We start from the raw sequence: 18,235 nt of genomic DNA on the forward strand, positions 1-18,235 counted from the left end.
TCCTTTAATTTGTCTATTAGACAATAAAATACATTGCGCCCTAATTACCGCGCTTGGATCTTATTGGCAATTTTATTAATCTTATTTGATTTAAATGACTCACTTCCGAATAACACGTGGTCGATATTCTGCGGCAGGTGGTGCAGTCCCAATTGGCGTCCGACTTCGGGCCCGACGCTTTCCTGGCCGACGAGGCCCTGGACGGTTCCGGAAGCGGGGACAGCCCGGGCTTTAGGCCGCACGGTAACGGCGAGATCGACGACGACGAGGACGGCGACGACGACGACGAGGCGTCCGGCTCCGGAACGGGTCCTATCACGACAGGTACAGGTACTGTATCCCCGCATGCCGCGTACACGTCCGCATTGATTTGCATCTCGATAATGCCAGACCCGGGTGCATTCCCGGTTGGAAACTCCATTGTCAGATGAATCCTGTGTATGGCGCGTATCGAGTGTCGTTATTAGCGATAGGACTTCGGTTCTCGGCAGGGTTCTACAGCGCGTGTATCGAATGGCGCATTATCCGATATATCACGACAAAGGAGAGAGAGAGAGAGAGAAAAAATTCTTTTTTTATTTCGATGAAAGAGCGCTACGGGAATTGGTACAATTTAATTATGTGTCGAACGCAAAAGGCAGCTGCGACTGTAAAATAACGCGCGAAATATCCTGATATCCTGGCGTGACTTCGTTATCAAATACATTTTGCGTGCACGTGAATATTATTTGAGAATACATTTCAACAAATGGGATTCAAATAATAGAAGGGATTCGGATTAATAATGAGAAGTCCAGAAGATGTAAATTAGCCGATACGAGGAATGGAAAGGTATACGATTCTAAAATAAGTGATGAGACCTTTTTTCTCTAAATATTTAACAAAGACAGGAATATTCATTTCGTTGAAACGACGAGAGGAGACTTGATTTGCCAAAAATGAATGTGTGCGATTCTTCATTTCAGACTCGTCGATGAAGGCTCATCCAAACGGTCCGCCCCACGACGGATCAGGATCGTCCACGATCTTACTATCATCCGTGGCCCTCGCTATCGTCTGCGCATCGCTTATCGCTTAATCGGTCGAATTGCCGCAACGAGAGTACGATTTCGATCGCGATATTTAACGGCCCGGACGTAGGCGAACGTAGATAAGGAGAGTTAAACTAGTTTCTCTGTCGCGATCGGAGGATTGTTAGCAGATCGGACCTATCCGCTTTTCGCGCGGGATTCTTCCGGCGTGCGTGAATGCCGATGAGCAGCCTCGTAAGGAGGGGTTCACGGGTAGCTTCCGCCCGCCGGAATCGCGTACAAGCGATGCCGTTGATAATTTATCGGTGGCGTGTTGGGCAGCGAAGCGAACTGTTCCTGCCGCGATCCCGCTGGAAGGACGCCGCGGTTCTCAGTGATATATCGATGCGCATGGAATGTGTATGTGTGTGTGTCTGTGTGCGTATATGCATGTGTGTGTATGAGAGGGAAAAAGAGGAACGGTTTGTAAAAGTATATGATGGGGAGAAAGGGAAAGAGAGAGAGAGAGAGAAGAACGGCAAAACGGAAAGAAGCGATGGGCGAACCGAGTCTGAGACGTCGCGCTTGTAAAACGCGATGATAAATCTCGCGATGTTTTTTCCAGGTGCAGTTTTTTTTTCTTACAGCGACAGGAACGCTAGTTTTCTTTTTCGTGTAGATATCGATACCGAGGAACTGGAGCGCGTAATGTTCGCCTCGGTAGAACTCGAAATTAACGTTTTGAAAAACAAATGCAGTCTCTTCCCAAGGTTTATATTCAGAAAAGAGACTTTTTTCTAAGTTTGTAATTTTGCAAGATGCGTAGCATTTATGCTTTTTGCTTGAAGGGACAAGCGACATGCCTTCTGACCCTAGAGAATTGAGGAGAGTACTTTATCACTGCGAGTTAGATCTAGCCGAAGAGAGACGCGGGTCAGTATTCTGCATGTGACTTTGTTTTCGTAGTAAATGTTCGAAATATTGGCGATTTTATTTTTCGCAAACCAAGTGAGAGAGGAATCGGGATTAACGTTGCTCAAATACGAAGCCGCGAGAGGAAATTTATTGAAACCGCGATATAAATAAATCGTTAGCCAAAAGGGTATCGTAGAGACATATCCCGTTTAGAAATTGCCAAGTACACCCGTTATCTCACTCGACTGACTTTACGCGTGCTTTCTCGCGAGAGCTAGAGACGAGCCGTGGAAATGTATGGGCCTAAAGAGAGAAAAGTTTCTGTCAAACGGAGCGTACTCGCGCTCGAGTGCCAGTATTACATAAGAATGCAGGATGGTCGCGGCAGCCATCGATCGCCGGCTCCAGGGAGGACAAAACTTCCGATCCGAAGGTCGACGAGTCCGCGCTGTCCGACTCCGTTTATCTTTCGCGAGAGGGGAAAAGTGTGTCGCGCGGTTCTGAGAAATGGCTTCGAGGAGCGTCAACTCCTCTTTGTTATATCGGGTGTACGTGTTGTTAGTTTTGCGATAAGGCGAGCGATTCGCTGGGGAAGCGCCTAGAAAGAAATTGTAATTGCATAGAGAGAAAGAGACAACCTTCGGAGAGAGAAACTCCGGTGACAAACCCCGCATTCTCTCATCTATATAGGGCGGCATCCAAGCCTCAAACGTGGCTCGATCCGCCGAATGCAGAATGATCAATTATAATTTAATGCGGAATGCTCCGAAGGATATCGCGTACTTTACATTCTTTATACATTAAATTTCTTTTGTTAATTACTGGGATAGAACGCGTGTAGGGAGAACTACGCGATTCGTTCGAAATCGCCGCAGAGGCACCCGCAATACGTTCGAAATTCTCAACTCGTCGGTTTCTAAATGTTTCTTTTTGTGTCCGTCTTCACCGTTATTGGACTATTTGTAAGATAAAATCTTTTTTACTTTTATTTTTTATTTATTTTTTTTTTAGAAACTTGCGTTTTAGCAGAATTACATCTTGAATTGTGAACCGGACTCGATCTCGCGCGGTCACGTTGCCGGTGCCGAATGCCAGATGAGAGTAGGTATATGGAAAAACGAAAGTATTTTACCTTCACTTCCTACGACTCGCAGAAGTCGTACGAATATCGTTAGCTCTCGAGCCAATCGGCCGCGAACAGCGCGCGCCGGCCAAACAACAGCCCACGTTAGTGTGCCTCGTATTTCTCGCGTGTCGGAGTTTTTTTTAAATCTTTTTTTGTGTGTAAAGTAGGAAAAAGTGTCTTTCGCCGCGCCTCGTCTACGGCAGACGTCGATATATTGCAGATTATTATTGGAAACGACGAAGGGAGGCCATAATTACCCGTCGTCGATTATACGCGCATGCCATATGTATAAAATTACATATATGTATAATCATGTATATGTATATACCTATATGAGATATATACATTATATAATATAATATAATATATATATATATATATATTATATAGATATATATTTATATGACATGTATATGTATATGTACGTACCTATATGTATACATCATGAAAGTTAACTAAAACGTATACGTATATGATCGAGAGCTGATTTACTTGGGACGACGCTGTTGCTACCCGGTGCGAACGAGATCCTCGAGTACCAGCATGGGACGCGTTTTCTCTCTGCGTGTGTGCGTACACTTCTGTGATTAATCTTTCACGTTTACCTTCCTAGAAAAAGGGGCCTTCTTAACGCAACAGTCAAATTTTGGCGAATCGAAGAGAAAGAGAGAGAGAGAGAGAGAGAGAGAAATCGCGAAAATTCGTTGAAGCGTCCTCGAGTAGATCGCAATCGCCGTGAATTCTAAAATACGTAAGCATATGCCATTTTTGCACCCGCGATCTTGAAATCGTCGATCTTTGATCACCCGACGTCTAGAATAATATGCGTGTTTTTTTTTATATTAATTATATAACACTGTTTTTTCAATCTTATTGTTAATCTTGCGAGTTCAAGAAAATTAAATTTTTTTTTACGTCAATCGACTTTTCGAGCTCGTAATGAAAACTTAATCAGGTAGAGATTTTTGTAGATGTTACAAACATAGCGATAATCTTCTAGAGATATCGATTATGACTTGTTGATTGTTACGTGTCGTAACAGTGGCGAGCAATATTAAATTTATCGAAAGGTTGCGGCATAGTGCATTTATATCGTCCTACATACGAAGTGTCCTAAAAAAAAGGCGTCTATTAATATTCAAAGCCGATATAATAGAGCTCGATCAATACTTAAACGCGCGGTGACGATTTTTTTTTTCGTCGTTGAAATGCGTCATGCGTATTTTCGCAATCTCGTCAATGCGTTGGCTAATTGTAAAAGTAAGCAACGTGCCAAATCGATTTACCCTCCCCTCCCGGTTGACGAATAATTTTAACGCACGAATTAAACGGTTATTGTGACTTTCAATCACCGCGCATCGCACAATCACAATAGAGACGCTGAATTTATCTTTACACGTACTTGGAATTTTTAATTTGAGAGCCACATCTCGCCGTGCCGCCGTTTCCACCTTTGTCATGGATTTTTACAATTTTTTTTTTTTTTACACATTTTTCACGGGACTAATTCGGCGATAATTTTACGTCGAGAGCGTCGTATATGTGAGCCATGGGGCTCGAGAAGGGATTCTTAACGATATACTTGAAAATTAATCCCTCACAATTTTTCCGAGTGATAAGTATCACAGTGTCGTATTTATCTCGCGTCTCCCTGCCATCCCGATCGACCTCGCGTTACTGTAAGAGAGCAAACAATTAATTGGCAGCACAACGTGAGGGACGGAGCCATCGTTTTTTTCCGAATGGTGGCCGCACGACTCGCGACGCTCCGGCGACGCCGTATTCGTTTTGTACATTTTGATTTCCGGATCTTTGTGGAGGGGTGCCGAGTGCCTTTCTGAATATCCCTGGCCGTAGCGTCGCGTCGTCGTTCCTCGGAAACGAGAGGAAAAGCAGCCGGGACGGCCACCCCCGAATAAGGGTGCGAAACCGAGCACTTTCTCGCTACACGTATATTTCTAGCACGCGATGCGCATGTGTGTGTATGTGTGTGTGATGAAAAAGACGAGAGATAAAGCATGGCCTTCTTCTCCTTTTTGTAATTTTAATCCGCCGTATACTCGCCTCTAACGTGTTATTAACGCGAGCTCACCGAAGATATCTAGCAGTTTTGTAAACATTTACTTCACGCTGTTAGGATAACACGCCGAGCGCGAAGCTGCGGGCGAAACTGCGGGCGAAGGAGCGGGGGCGGGGGTGTTTGAAATTAAGAATAAAATGCGCTTAAGTAATTTTAGGACGGCGAAAGCTTCGAGATAGCGCTTTTTCTATTTCGGTCTCATTTCGCAAGTTTATTAATCCATCGCGCGAAATTTTAATCCCTCGCTTTTCTCGGGACTCCGCGAAGCGTTACGTCGAAGGTTTCGCGTGGATCTTGGCATCTGTATTATCCTTCCGGTGAACTCGATCAGATATTGTTCTCTCCGAACACTAAAAATAAGGAAACTGCGCAGCGTAATTCGAAAGGGATATCAGTTCATCCGAGGGAAGATACGAGCGGCCGGTCGTCGTCGAACGCTGATTATCGAAAATGCGAATCCGCTTTAAAAATCCAACGTCCAATTGGGTCACTTAGGATCCATTGAATCGGACGGACAACGGTCCGCGCGACAGGTCCGATTCACTCTGGCAATCGGACGCGCCATTGTCCGCCAAGGTCCTTCCTTTCAGCGCGCTAATAAGATCGAGATCCTCGGGCCGGGGCCGGGGCCGGGCGCGGACGAGGCCGAGGAGCCTAATTCAGCGTGGGCCAGCCGCGCAATTGTTCGAGCTTACCGTCGTAATTCTTCAATTTCGTAGCGGTCTTTGTCGGGTGAATTTAGGCGGCGCGTTCGAGTATCGTGCGCGCGAACTCCACCACGTCCTTGTCCGTCGTCGTCGTCGTCGTCGTCGTCGTCATCAATGCCGAGTGTCTTCGATCTTGCCTGATATCGGTTTCGCGTGATCTGTGTCGCGGTGATTAACACTCGATTATTTTCAAGAGAAACAAGACGTCACGATGTACAATCAATTTAGAAGAAACGCCAGAATCGGCGCGCAGTTCATTAAGTTGGAAATATGTGTACTAAATACACACAGAATTATTATTAGGTTACCAAGATCTCAGACCCTAAATGGCGTATCTTCTAAATCAATTATTTTTATATGATCGTTAGCATTATTGCTGATTATTTCGTAACGATAACAATCACGCGCGATTGTCGACGATTATGGACGATAAATTTTAATTAACACATCGCTGACGCTTAGAAAAATTGTTCGAGTCATTAGCGCAGATAATTGAAATTTATAAGACTGAAGAACGCGTGGCAATATCGTTGTGGGGAACGACTTTAATTTAATAATCCAATAATGGATGGCCCGCTCCTTCGCCGCGGAAATTCACGAAATTGTCGCAGGGGAGAAATAGAGAGAAAGGAGGAGGGAAAAAATAAGCGGATGTGTGCTAAGAAAATACGAGGGAGAATGAGAGAGAAAGAGTAAAGCAACGGGAAAAGGGGTGCGTTGATCGATCTGTAAATATATAACGAATGCCTGCTGTATTTATATAGTTATATACGTTAAATATATCGATCTAAATGAAAGTAGCAGCTAATAAAAGCAACTGAAGTAATCATGGGCGAATTAACCCGTTAGTCGTAATGTTACAGCGAGACTAATTATTGTAATAAGGGAAGCACGTCGCGCGCGGGCGAGGATGCGAACGCTCGGGGGGGGGGGGGGGGAGTGATCGACGAAGGAGGGTGGGAAATTTTTAGCGTCGAACGCGTATCGCATTCCTCGTTTGTTATTGCCATTTGCCTCGTAGCGAAGCGATCTGTCTTCTTACCGCGGTTCTCTTCATTTTATCCCGAATTTCACGCGGAAAACGTAGCGATGGGCGGAAACGCGAACGATTCCGCCGTCGCTCGATCGAATCGCTTTGTAATTATACGTAACTACGTAAATAGAAAAGCGAAAGGGACAATGCGCGCATGGAAGAGAGAGAGAGAATGAGAGACGTTTCGACTATACCGTATAACGATTCAGTAGCCTAGCATGATGCGTATTTTATCGTACACACTAACAGAAACCCGTGGTCTCCTACGGAATTACTTTCACGTTTAGCTATTTAATGCGTTTTTATTGCAATATTTATTGTTGCGCCTGCGTTTACTATGTGATATAGGGCTACTTATATTATTGTCTCGTTATTGTTCGCGGTCTCGTTTAATTATAAGCGCGAACTAATCAACGGGGGTCTCCGCGACGGCGAGAAGCGATGAGGAGAGCTGAAAATTGCGATGCTCGACGACTAATTCGCGTTGCCAGAGCGCGATCGAACATTTGTAATTTGTTTAATTGATTACGGTCGGTCGCCGCCTCGGCTATAAACCGGCTTGACAATGCTAATTATGCATCCTGTCGTGATTGCAATTAACTGACTTTTCAACAGCGATTCCATCAATCTAATGCAACTTTATCGATCTGGATTTTAAATTCTACGCGATAAATTCAGTATTTCTAATTGCCTCTTTGTCATTTAAAATATGATTTATCGGGAAAAATCAAGAAGATGGAATTCAAGCTGAATAATTTGATTCCAAAGAAGCCAGTCCCGACCTCGTTATAGATGAGCGAAGTGTATCCCAAATAAGTTCCGATCAGCTCTCGATTAAAGCACTTATCGAAATTGAACGAGAAAGCGTTAGCGAGGCGAGCGTAAGTAAAAGGGATGCTGTAGCGGAGGAGAAATAAATGCGATCGAGATGAACAATTCTATATATGATGTATATACGTGTATGTGCGTGCGCGTGCATTCGTGTGCGCATTCTAAAATACATACACCTACACACACACACGCGCGCGCGCGCGCGCGCCAGCGTGCGACAGTGGCACGCGCGCGCGCGTATTACTATATAAGTGTTATACGAGAGATTAAGCAAATTATTATTATTAATTATTATCGCGGTTGATTACGTCGCAACGGCGCGCCCGCCGATCGTTGACGATCTGTAAAAACTGTTTACGAATGAATGGCGAATAAAATATTATACGACAACGAGTCTACCTGTTATTGCGCTGACGACAAGTGGAAAAAAGTAGCTGTAAAAAAAATAAAAAACGATAAAATTACTATCGTTGGATAAGATAATCGTCATTTCACAGCCATTAAGAGAGACGGTGAGTATTCATTTTGTATTTATGATTAAATCATGAAAGTATAATTAGAGATCCTTGGAAACCAATCGTTTAATCCCAATTATACAGATTTGCCATTTGTTAAGTAACGAAGAATTATATTAATCTGTTAAAGTTATTTTTTAATATCTAAGAGTTTTGTCACGGATTCTGCTTCATTACCGATACCAATAAATGAAATCAATAGAATGTTCAATAAATGCTCGCGTCCCACTTTACATCGTAATGTTTTATTGCTGCTGTTATACAATTACAATAATCTGCACTTTTTTTTATCAGGTAATGCGTGTAACATAAATATATGTAATGGCAGAATTAATAATGATACCATTAAAGAACTTTTCGCCATTGCAGAACGGTGTGTGTATGTTTACAAAGTGCGACTTATTGTCGTATGGTTGTTGGACATTTAGAATAAAATGTTCTCTGTCTTCTTTTCCTGTTTGTACCCGACTGTAAATTTGTGAAGCCTTCACACGGCAAACGCGAAGGGTCGAAATTCCTAGAAATACATCATTCCTCTATACATCGCATTACAATTTTTTTTGGCAAAGTATAAAAGTCTTAATTATTTTATCCTAGAGAAGACATCCTTTTGGAATCCGTTTCAGAATTGATTGTGTGCCCGTGTCGGGCTGCTTCTCTCATTGTATCTTAATTTTAAGTCTCGCGGAAGAGTCTTGGTTCACGGTACTTCACTCTTTGTTGAGTAATTACTATTGAAATCAGACCTTCGAGAGAAATACGTTGCTTCAAGTTTCATCAAATTGCAGTTTTCCGGCCTTTATATTCGAAATGCTCTCAGATTTCTTTAAATTTTAGTATTTTCTTTTCTCCAATGAGCTGCCGCAATAGCTCTCAAATGAACAATGTCCTCTCTTAGTTTGACGATTGTTGTCAAAGATTTTGTCGCTACCGATTTATCGTGTCCTCTCGATATGTCATCCCGATATCTAGATCCGATAACATGGATGACAGACACTTCGCCATATCAATATATCCTTGTCTGAATCTTATCTTCTATAATCTTCTCCGTTCACTTCCGGGAACATCGTCACAAGTAATACGTTCTTTGATTAGGAGAAACAACTTTAATGCATGCAATCGCTCTTCTTGATCAGACTTAAGAGGCGGATTAGCATCTGGATGCCATCCCGGTAATTTCGATCCAACTCGTTATTCTCTCCCGGAAAAACGTGCGTGAAGTCGATCATCCTCACTCTGACCCACTTGCACTTGTCCAATGGAACATAATCATCCTTCGTAACATCGTTCGTGCACGAAAATGAAAAATGGCTCGGGCTGGATCGACATAACCGGTCCACATTGGCATTCAAGTTGCAAGATTTGCTCTCATTAGGTATCTGCTCGCACGGCATTGACACAGGCTCGCTCATACTTCTCTTCATCCTTGATTTGAACATTAAATCGTTCGTTCCAGATGAATACTGGTTAGGTACTTTACAGGGGACTGATCCACATATCATTTCTTTGACTTTCGGCACTGAATGGGGGACAGAACTATCATCTTTCAATGGACAATGCTGCCGTAAGTGTTGGGCGTCGTAGGCGACCAGAAGTGAGCTGGAGTAGAAACGATATTTCCGCTGCATGTTGAAGAGCCGCTCGATTTTGTACAGATACGTCAAGATTTCGGAGACCAATTGCCGACAGACTGGTTTTCCAGGTATCAAGTTCAAGAAGTCATCCAGCGCTGCGTGAAGACAAGAAGAATATTAACACGATTTCGAAAAATGGAAAGTTTAACAGTCTTATCACTAGATTAGATTAAAACACATCTTAAAGATTCTCTTTTCTTTTTGGTCATGTACCCGAGCTAACGATTATTGTTAAGATCCTAGAATGCCGATGTAAAATTATCGTTTAACGATAATATGATTTACTCTGAATTACATAAATAATATTTTAAAAAGAAATAAAATGGATTGCGATACTAATTATACTTTTTTATTCCTAAGAAGATATACTTTTTCTGACATAACGGAATAGCTTTTATCAATGTTTTAGAATTAAAACTTTGTTCCTCATTCATTAGTATCAAAATTGGAAGGTATAATAATCTCGATTTGTGATCAATAAGTTAAAAGACTTAACTTTAACCTTAATCGAAAGCAGGCTATCCCGGTTATTTAAGAATATTCACCACCCCTACGTCCTGAAATAGACTTTTAATACTTGGATTCAATTGCATTGAACAGTTATTCGTTTTTTTTCTTTTCTTATCAATTTCGTATGTCTTCTAAAACTCTAAAGCAGATACCTTCCACGACGCCCGCGACACCGAGTTGCTTGCCATAATCTCTGTCATATTTCCTTAATTGTCCGGTTAAGACAGAATATACTTGATAACCTGTTATACAAAAACCATAAGTACGCTTCGATTCGGCATACTTGAGTTCTTCCGTTCTCCTCTTCTCTGGCGTGGCTAAAGGGTCCCACGTGCGAGAACCAATCTTGATATCTATCACACATGGCTCGGCCATACCCTTTGTGATATTCCTAAGCATGAGGAATTTCGTACCTGTTATCGGACAAAACGGTTTAGTAAAGAAAAGATATCTAGATAGAGAATATACTTAATCATCCAAATATTATATTCACATCTCACGCTCGATTAATTAATTCTTATATTACAATTACAGATAATATGTAAGTATATATATAAGTTACATACATATATATCATCTATACATATATATATACACATATATTATATATACGCGCACACGTGATATACGAAAGTTTTGAAAGATTTAGGTCCTATTTCACAGTTTATTCACAAGGTCATCGTATCACATTTGCGGGCTGTGTCAAGAAAATCCTTACGGTTATTAAAGACACGCAGTTCCGTGGTGCCGTAATAACGCGGAACGAATTTTTTTAGCTCCGTTGCGACGGGATCATGAGAATTCTTCAAGTTTTCGTAGAATGCAATTTCTCTCTCGCCAAGGATCACTTTAGTCGCCGGTTTCAGTATACGGCCAGTCCGTGTGCATACCAGCATACCTGCAATCACGAACAATCCTTTATGAAGTTGTTCAATAAACACACATGTTTATGTACGCAATCATAATTGTATTCTATCGTTATAAAATATTAATAGCTTTGTATGTTTTTATTTTAGAAATCAAACATTCTGCATTAAGCAGGAAAAGCACCGCTTCGTTTTAGCTTCAGATCAGCACATTGAAAATAATATGTAGAAAGTAGATTGACCTTGACTATTAAGATGTATTTTAAGCATGTATAGATACATGTGCAGAAAAGAAATTGGAGTAGAATAAAAAATGTTAATTTAATATTAAGCTAGATGCAAATAAATCAAGCCAATTTCAAAAATATCTCAAAATTTTCGAATTTTTGCTAATAAATATATATATATATATATATATATATATATATATATATATATATATATATATGTACATTAAAGATAAAAGTACGTTTAATATTTCAAATTCCAAAAATATTTCGGCAATTCGGTTTTAACATAAATTTTTTTTATTAAGCGGTCTGATAGATCATGGCATACTTTCTTTGTAAACTTTTTGAATTTTTGCAATATCTTCAAAATTGAAGAAAATATAGTACACGACAATGCGCTGTGACGTCATTTCTTATATAAGAAATGACGTCATACCCTTTGAAGTTGCCGTCATCAAAGAAACTTTAGCAAGCTATAACTTTCTCAAATTTAGGAATTTTTTTAAAAAATTCAAAAAGTACTAAAAATCGGCTTAGATTCTCTACATTAATTATGGATACCGCTTAATAATTAAAAAAAAAAAATGTTAAAACCGAATTCTAGCAAACTTATCATCTTTTTCTTATACATTTTAATTATATTTATGCACTTTGCAAAATGTATTTGCTGTTTTACGCATAAATTTGTAAATAATGTCATTCATCCAATTTCAAATATTAATTAAATCAAATTACCGCTTACCAATAGTCTGTTTCTCGCCACTGAAGGGATGACCGGCTATTTGGCATTCCAACGGTGTCATCTCGCCGGGGAACATGCAGCCGGATGGCCCGGGAACCGCCGCACTGTCCCACTGTATATGCGGCAGCTTCTCGACATCGTCATCCGGGTCTACGGTCGTCATAATTAAACGGCGGTTGCGCGACGGTGATTATCTCTGTAAATTAAACAGTCGCGCGATCATCGATAGATCCTCGCTCGCAGGCCAGTCTATCGCGCCAAGTTTCCATCTCCCAATAATAAGCGGTATAAGCACGCGAAAAATAATCCTACCCTCGCGTTATCGCGCGTTTCGTTACCCGCGATACCCTATGCAAGACCTGTTCTTCGTGTAGCCGCGCTACGTTAAAAAACTTTTTGCGCTTGAAACGAAACGTTGATGGTAAGAAAAATAACAGAGAAGGCAACGCAGGAGTTTGGCCGACGAATAACAGGCCTATTGTTTCGCCGTTACAATTTGAAGGCTGTTCTGACGAGAAGGGGGACAAAAAAGTTCGTCCTCGAACACGTCTACCTTTTCCCTTTCCTCGCCAGTATTCGCGCACCGGGATTAAAACAAATTGTAATTATTAGATTTTTATTTCCACGAATACATTCGCGCGAAAATCCTCGCGCCGCGATACGCGGTCGAGTCTGCTCCTCTCTTTCGCTTAATCTCCATCTTCTCTTATCTCTTTATCTAATCCTCTTTAGTTTATTCTTCCCGCCGACAAACGTACGCGCCGTCCGTTATTATCGTGACGACGCAAAATGATAAGGCAACGATTTCTTTTCTTTTTTTTAAAAAGCGACGGCGGGTCTTTCCTCGAGCTTCTCGAAGGCAAATGCGACGGGCAGTGATCGACCTCGCGATTTCGCTATTTCTGCCGCGAAAAAATTTCTGCTTTGTCCTTCGCCGCGCTACACAGAGTGCTCCGTAAATACGTCCCGCCTTCTCGCGATCGACGATCGACGTCGATCGGACTTCTTCCGCGCCCCTCGGCACGTCGAAGCTCGCTTTCCCTCTCGACGTCTTCTTTTCTTCTCGCGATGCGATTCGACAGGTAGATCTACGGATCAAACGCGCGAACGATTGATGTCCATTTCTATCAACGCAGGTTAATTTGAATCTTGGTTCATTTACCTTTCATCTTTTTCTAGTTCGAAAAAGATAGAAAGTAAGTTAAACCGAGATTAAAGTTAATCTACATTGATAGAAATGGACACAAGTCGCATCAGCGCCGGAGGCTCGCGAGAACCTTCCAAGTTCAGGCTGCGTTCGAGGAGCGCGCTATTTGGCTTATTTCGTTTCCTCGTTTTACACCTAATGAGCGATAAAGATAGGACTGATGCAATAGCGTTAATAGCGCGCTCCCCGAATGCAGCCTAAACGGATCGCGCGGGCCTCCGCCGAGTACGAAAGAAAAAAACCGCCTAACCTCACTTTTTTCTCGTCTTCCTCGCCGTTCCTCCTCGGTCGCTCTAATCCTTCGCGCCGCGCGCGGGCACGCTTCCGCGTCGAGGCAACGAGAGATCAACTCCTGACTCCGGTCGGTTGTTACCCCGATCTCCGTGTGCGCGGCGCTGAATATAACCTAGACGACGCGAAGACGCGCGAGAGTCGCACGTGTGCTCCCTCGCCGGGCGAGTATCCCGCAGTTCTCGCCGGATAATGAATGACCGCGGCTTCTCGACGATTGCTGCACAACGTCGCGTTCTTCGCTTTACGCGCGTTCGCTCCGCCTGCTCCGCTCACGAAACCGTTCCGTTGTGCAGGTTGTGCTTTGTGCGTGTCGTGTCCCTCCTCGTCCCTCCGTTCCTCGCCACTCGCCGCTGTCAAGGCGCTCCGTCGCGCCCGTGGCGCCACCTGTCGCGCACGCTCGCTTTAAAGCCCTTGTGTCCACGTTGATGCTGGAAATTGCTCCGAGATCGCCGAGATCTCAGATGGAGAAAAATTAACCAATCACACATTTAAAACAATTCGACAATTGAGCAATTTCTAGACACACAAGGTTTAAAGGCCCGCCGGCAACGAGGGCCAGGAGTCGGAGCTCGCGGAGGAGCGGTCTGAAGTCTGCTGCGAGTCGCACGCGATCGGGCGGCGGCGCCGCGATCAGTCCGCCTTCGGTCCCCGTTTTGTTGTCGTATGAGTAATGTTTGGCCACTGAGTTGTTTTTCCAAAGCAGATTTTTTGTTAAAAAAAAACCCCTTGGTTTTGCGAGTCGCTCGCCGTGGAGCGCGAGGTGCGAGAATGCTGCCGAATGCTTCGCGGATCTACCCCGCAGAAGTCCGCGACGAGTAGAGGCTGGCGAGGCACCGCCGTGCGACACGCTCGCGATTGAGGTTAGAATCCGATAACCCACTTTCCGCTCTTGTGCCCTTGTGGTCGCTCGGCGCACCGTTGTAATCGTGTCCTTCGTGCGTTCGCGACGAGACGAGTTGAACCCGATTTGAGCCCTGATTCCGTTAACTTAACTCCCTTTCAGTGAGCGCGTGGAGCATAAATTACACCCCACATTATTTGCGCCATAAATATCAAACCAATTAATATTTTTTGTTTACTGTTTAATATTATTCATCATTGGACATATATCTTGAAGTATATTAACAGGTGGAAACTTTAATTTCAATGGTTTTTCTATAATAATCGGTTCTGTATTGAAATGAGTCCAGAACATTCATTTTTATCAAGCTGTCGTGGGATGTAAAATACATCCCACGCGCCCATCGCTCTCTCTGTAACTCTTGACGACAGTGTCGTTATCGTTATATCGTCGTGGCGCAGCTTTTTTACCATTTAAGAATTACAGAATAGTTTATATTTCCTCAAACCTGTTGCCTCCTTGAGCGGTTACCTTTCCTGACTCCAACCTTCTTTTTCCAGTAACCCTCTGTCAATATTCGTGCCTAATTAATCATTAGTCCATTGTTACAGATAACATCTCTTTGTTAAATGGTGATTATCGATGCCATGGAGAGAAGGATAAAGTTGAAAAATCTGAACAGTCACATAACGTGCAAGATATGTCGGGGATACTTGATTGACGCCACTACGGTTACCGAATGCTTGCATACCTTCTGCAAGAGCTGCCTGGTGAAGCATCTGGAGGAGAAGCACACCTGTCCGACATGCCAAATTGTCATACATCAGTCGCATCCGCTTCAGTACATCAGCTTCGACAGAACTATGCAGGATATAGTCTACAAATTGGTTCCCGATCTTCAAGAGAGTAAGAACTTTGTTTCGGTTTTTGATCTCCCTTTCTCCAAAAGCAATTTCTCTTTTCGGCTATTGACAGAAATGTTATTTATTTCAGACGAGATCAAGAGGGAGAGAGACTTTTACCGAGCCAGAGGTTTGTCTTGTCCCAAAGATATTTTACCCAACGCTGGCGAAATCGAGGAAGAAAAGGCAAACGCGGATGCACACGCGGAATCGGATTATCATCGTACTGACGAACAGGTAAATCCAGCGTCAAGAACACAAGTTTACGAGATTGGAATATTTAATCAGGATTAAAACTAACGTGTCAAATTGGCAGGTTAACGTATGTCTGGAGTGTACAAACTCGAGTTTAAAGACTCTGAAGAGAAGGTTTATCAGATGCTCGGCTCAGGCTACAATAACGCATATGAAAAAGTTTATCGCCAAGAAGGCTTTGAACGGCATGGAAAAATATAGAGATGTAAGTATAGCTGGCGACAATACGAAATAACATATCATCGTTGTCATTTATTAATTCGCCTTTATTTCTCCGCAGATCGATATTTTGTGCAATAACGAATTATTAGGTAAAGATCACACGTTGAAGTTCGTTTACGTGACGAGATGGAGGTTCCGGGACCCACCTTTGAGGTTACAATATAGATCGCACATAGATATGCAAGACTAACCCCTCCCACAATCGAGATGTACAAAAATCACGAAGGATCTGTTCCTCTATTCGCACATTTTTCTAGTTACATTTTTATCTTAACTGTTGTAGTACTTAATTCTACGTTTATCCGCAAAGTATTTGTGTGGAGTTTTAGAAAATGATATTAATTATGCGAAACAGGGTGATACGTCGAGATGTGTTATTCGATAACAGCGGTATCCCATTATTGCTATTGCGTATTAGGAATAACGGGACTCCTGTTGAATTTAAGGATCATTCTTGTCATGTATCATAATTGAATTATAAGATATTGTCTTTATAGCTAAGGATCAATTTACAAATCAGGATTTTTTCAGTAGCGCACACTGCATGTAGCGCGCCGATGATATTTGAATACGATTTATACACGGAGGCGTCGTGAGACGTTCTCAAAGGAAGCGGCAATCTGTATTTCTAATTCGCGGCGTGTAATACGGATCGTCTTTCCTCGTAGATATTCCATTATTACCGCATCGTACGGATTCTGTGCCTGCGCGTTAAGTTTCGGCGGACCATCTTTCCTTCTAAATGTGCAGAATCTCGACGAACCGAGTGAGAACTTGCCAACGCTACTTTTGCGCTACGCGAGACAGAAACCTCGGGTCCTCATTTTGCGAGATCGTGCATTTTTTTTATAAGTGCATACCCCCTGCCCCCTCCCCCCACCTTTGTACATAGAATATTTTTGACAGAACGCGAACGACATTGCATCGTAGGGATACGCAAGCTTTGTATTAGATAGATGAAGAAAGAAATCTGGGTCTGAGAATGATCAGGCCCTTTTAACTTTGTATGTTTATGCGCCGTACATATTCTAATCGCGTCTCAAGTTTCCCTCGACATCAGCTCGCGGTTAGGAAAGAGAGCGAGAGAAAGAAAGAGAAAGTATATATTATTCGGTGGCGAAATATTTTCAGGGGATTCGCCCACCGAGCGAGCGGCGTGTCGAGCGAAATGCGTGGCGCGCGTCGCTTTTGTAGTGAACGATCCCGTTTCATCCGACGGTCGCTCGACGCGAAGGGCGAAGGGCGTGATTGTATATAAACGTTAGAAAAATCGAACGCGACTCCGCGCGAGGTAGCGATGCCGCAAGAACGCTAGAGCTTGTACTTGTGTATGCGCATCTTCATAAATTATTGAATAAATATGTTTTGTACAGTAACGTTTTCGTACGTCGTCGATTCGGCGCCCGCTGCTCACGGCCTTTGACCTGAGAACGGGCGCTTGGGGCTACTTAAACATTCCAGTGTCGAAAAAATAAGAGGCTCGCGTCGCAGTAATTTTAATGTGCTTCTTTTGTTTTTTCAATATTTTTTTCGTTTCTCCTGACTTTTTTCAGAAAATGTCGAGTAAATCTATATTAGCCCAGTCAATAGAGACATTTAAATTGAATTAATTCCGGGAAGCAATTTTTTTTTTTTTTTTACTGTTTTGGAGGGTCATGGGTAGTCTAAAACCGGATTTTCGGGATTCTAACTCTGGAGCGTTAGCCGCCATTTTGATTAGAAGGGTGATTTTGTAAATATCTCGCTTATTTTCAACTTTAAAGTGAAAGTGGTAATAACCAAACTTGTAGAAAATTTAATACTCTACAATTTTGGTCCTTATCATTTTTCACCTAAGATCGATATTTTGGGTCTTAGACTTGAAAGTGTGGGGGGGGGGGGTGAAATTTTATTATTTATTTTTATTTTTTGAATTTACTTGGTATAATGAAAAACATCTTTTCTACATCACCACGGGGGTAGAGTTTATGGCGCGTTTATTCAAAAAATTAAAAAAAAATAATAAAATTTCACCCCCCACTTTCGAGTCTAATAAGACCCAAAATATCGATCCTAGGTAAAAAATGATAAGGACCAAAGTTGTAGAGTATTAAATTTTCTACAAGTTTGGTTATTACCACTTTCATTCTAAAGTTGAAAATAAGCGAGATATTTACAAAATCACCCTTCTAATCAAAATGGCGGCTAACGCTCCAGGGTTAAAATCCTGAAAATCCGGTTTTAGATTACCCATGATCCTCCAAAACAGTCAAAGAAAAAAAATCGCTTCCCGGAATTAATTCCATTTCAGTTTTTTCGGGTTCTATTGACTGGGC

At 42.4% G+C, this 18,235-nt stretch overlaps 3 protein-coding genes across 7 annotated transcripts in view; 2 read left to right on the forward strand and 1 right to left on the reverse strand.

Moving 5' to 3' along the window:
• Dally (division abnormally delayed protein) overlaps positions 1–8,092 on the forward strand; it is a 44,029-nt gene extending 35,937 nt beyond the window's left edge. The window contains exons 7-8 of the mRNA XM_071779763.1: positions 138–330; positions 966–8,092. Of these exons, the coding sequence (XP_071635864.1) occupies positions 138–330; positions 966–1,078 (306 nt within the window). The 3' untranslated portion in view covers positions 1,079–8,092. The remainder of the gene's footprint in view (positions 1–137; positions 331–965) is intronic.
• Positions 8,093–8,440: 348 nt separating this feature from the next.
• On the reverse strand, positions 8,441–14,268 carry Ipk2 (Inositol phosphate kinase 2). 4 transcript variants are annotated; one of them, XM_071779767.1, is made up of 5 exons: positions 13,662–14,268; positions 12,200–12,395; positions 11,080–11,259; positions 10,514–10,774; positions 8,441–9,946 (listed from the first exon to the last, which is right to left on the reverse strand). In XM_071779767.1, the coding sequence occupies exons 2-5, from the start codon at positions 12,360–12,362 to the stop codon at positions 9,324–9,326; spliced, it is 1,227 nt and encodes a 408-aa protein (XP_071635868.1). In that variant the 5' UTR covers positions 12,363–12,395; positions 13,662–14,268; the 3' UTR covers positions 8,441–9,323. The 4 variants fall into 4 exon arrangements, with proteins under 4 accessions (XP_071635868.1, XP_071635867.1, XP_071635865.1 ...); XM_071779766.1 differs by having other exon boundaries at positions 12,200–13,287; XM_071779764.1 differs by having other exon boundaries at positions 13,657–14,268.
• Positions 14,269–14,349: 81 nt separating this feature from the next.
• On the forward strand, positions 14,350–17,296 carry L(3)73ah (lethal (3) 73Ah). 2 transcript variants are annotated; one of them, XM_071779768.1, is made up of 5 exons: positions 14,350–14,560; positions 15,153–15,447; positions 15,535–15,680; positions 15,760–15,903; positions 15,979–17,296. In XM_071779768.1, the coding sequence occupies exons 2-5, from the start codon at positions 15,171–15,173 to the stop codon at positions 16,108–16,110; spliced, it is 699 nt and encodes a 232-aa protein (XP_071635869.1). In that variant the 5' UTR covers positions 14,350–14,560; positions 15,153–15,170; the 3' UTR covers positions 16,111–17,296. The 2 variants fall into 2 exon arrangements, with proteins under 2 accessions (XP_071635869.1, XP_071635870.1); XM_071779769.1 differs by lacking the exon at positions 14,350–14,560 and adding an exon at positions 14,604–14,828.
• Positions 17,297–18,235: the final 939 nt, after the last annotated feature.

This window comes from Temnothorax longispinosus, chromosome 5, assembly GCF_030848805.1.
Source record: "Temnothorax longispinosus isolate EJ_2023e chromosome 5, Tlon_JGU_v1, whole genome shotgun sequence".
NCBI lineage: Eukaryota > Metazoa > Arthropoda > Insecta > Hymenoptera > Formicidae > Temnothorax > Temnothorax longispinosus.

Coding starts and splice junctions, on each gene's coding strand:
- Ipk2 (XM_071779767.1), bottom strand. CDS start 12,362: ATGACGACCGTAGACCCGGATGACGATGTCGAGAAGCTGCCGCATATA. Junction 11,260..12,199: donor TGGCGAGAAACAGACTATTG/GTAAGCGGTAAT, acceptor TCGTGATTGCAG/GTATGCTGGTATGCACACGG. Junction 10,775..11,079: donor ACTGCGTGTCTTTAATAACC/GTAAGGATTTTC, acceptor GTCCGATAACAG/GTACGAAATTCCTCATGCTT.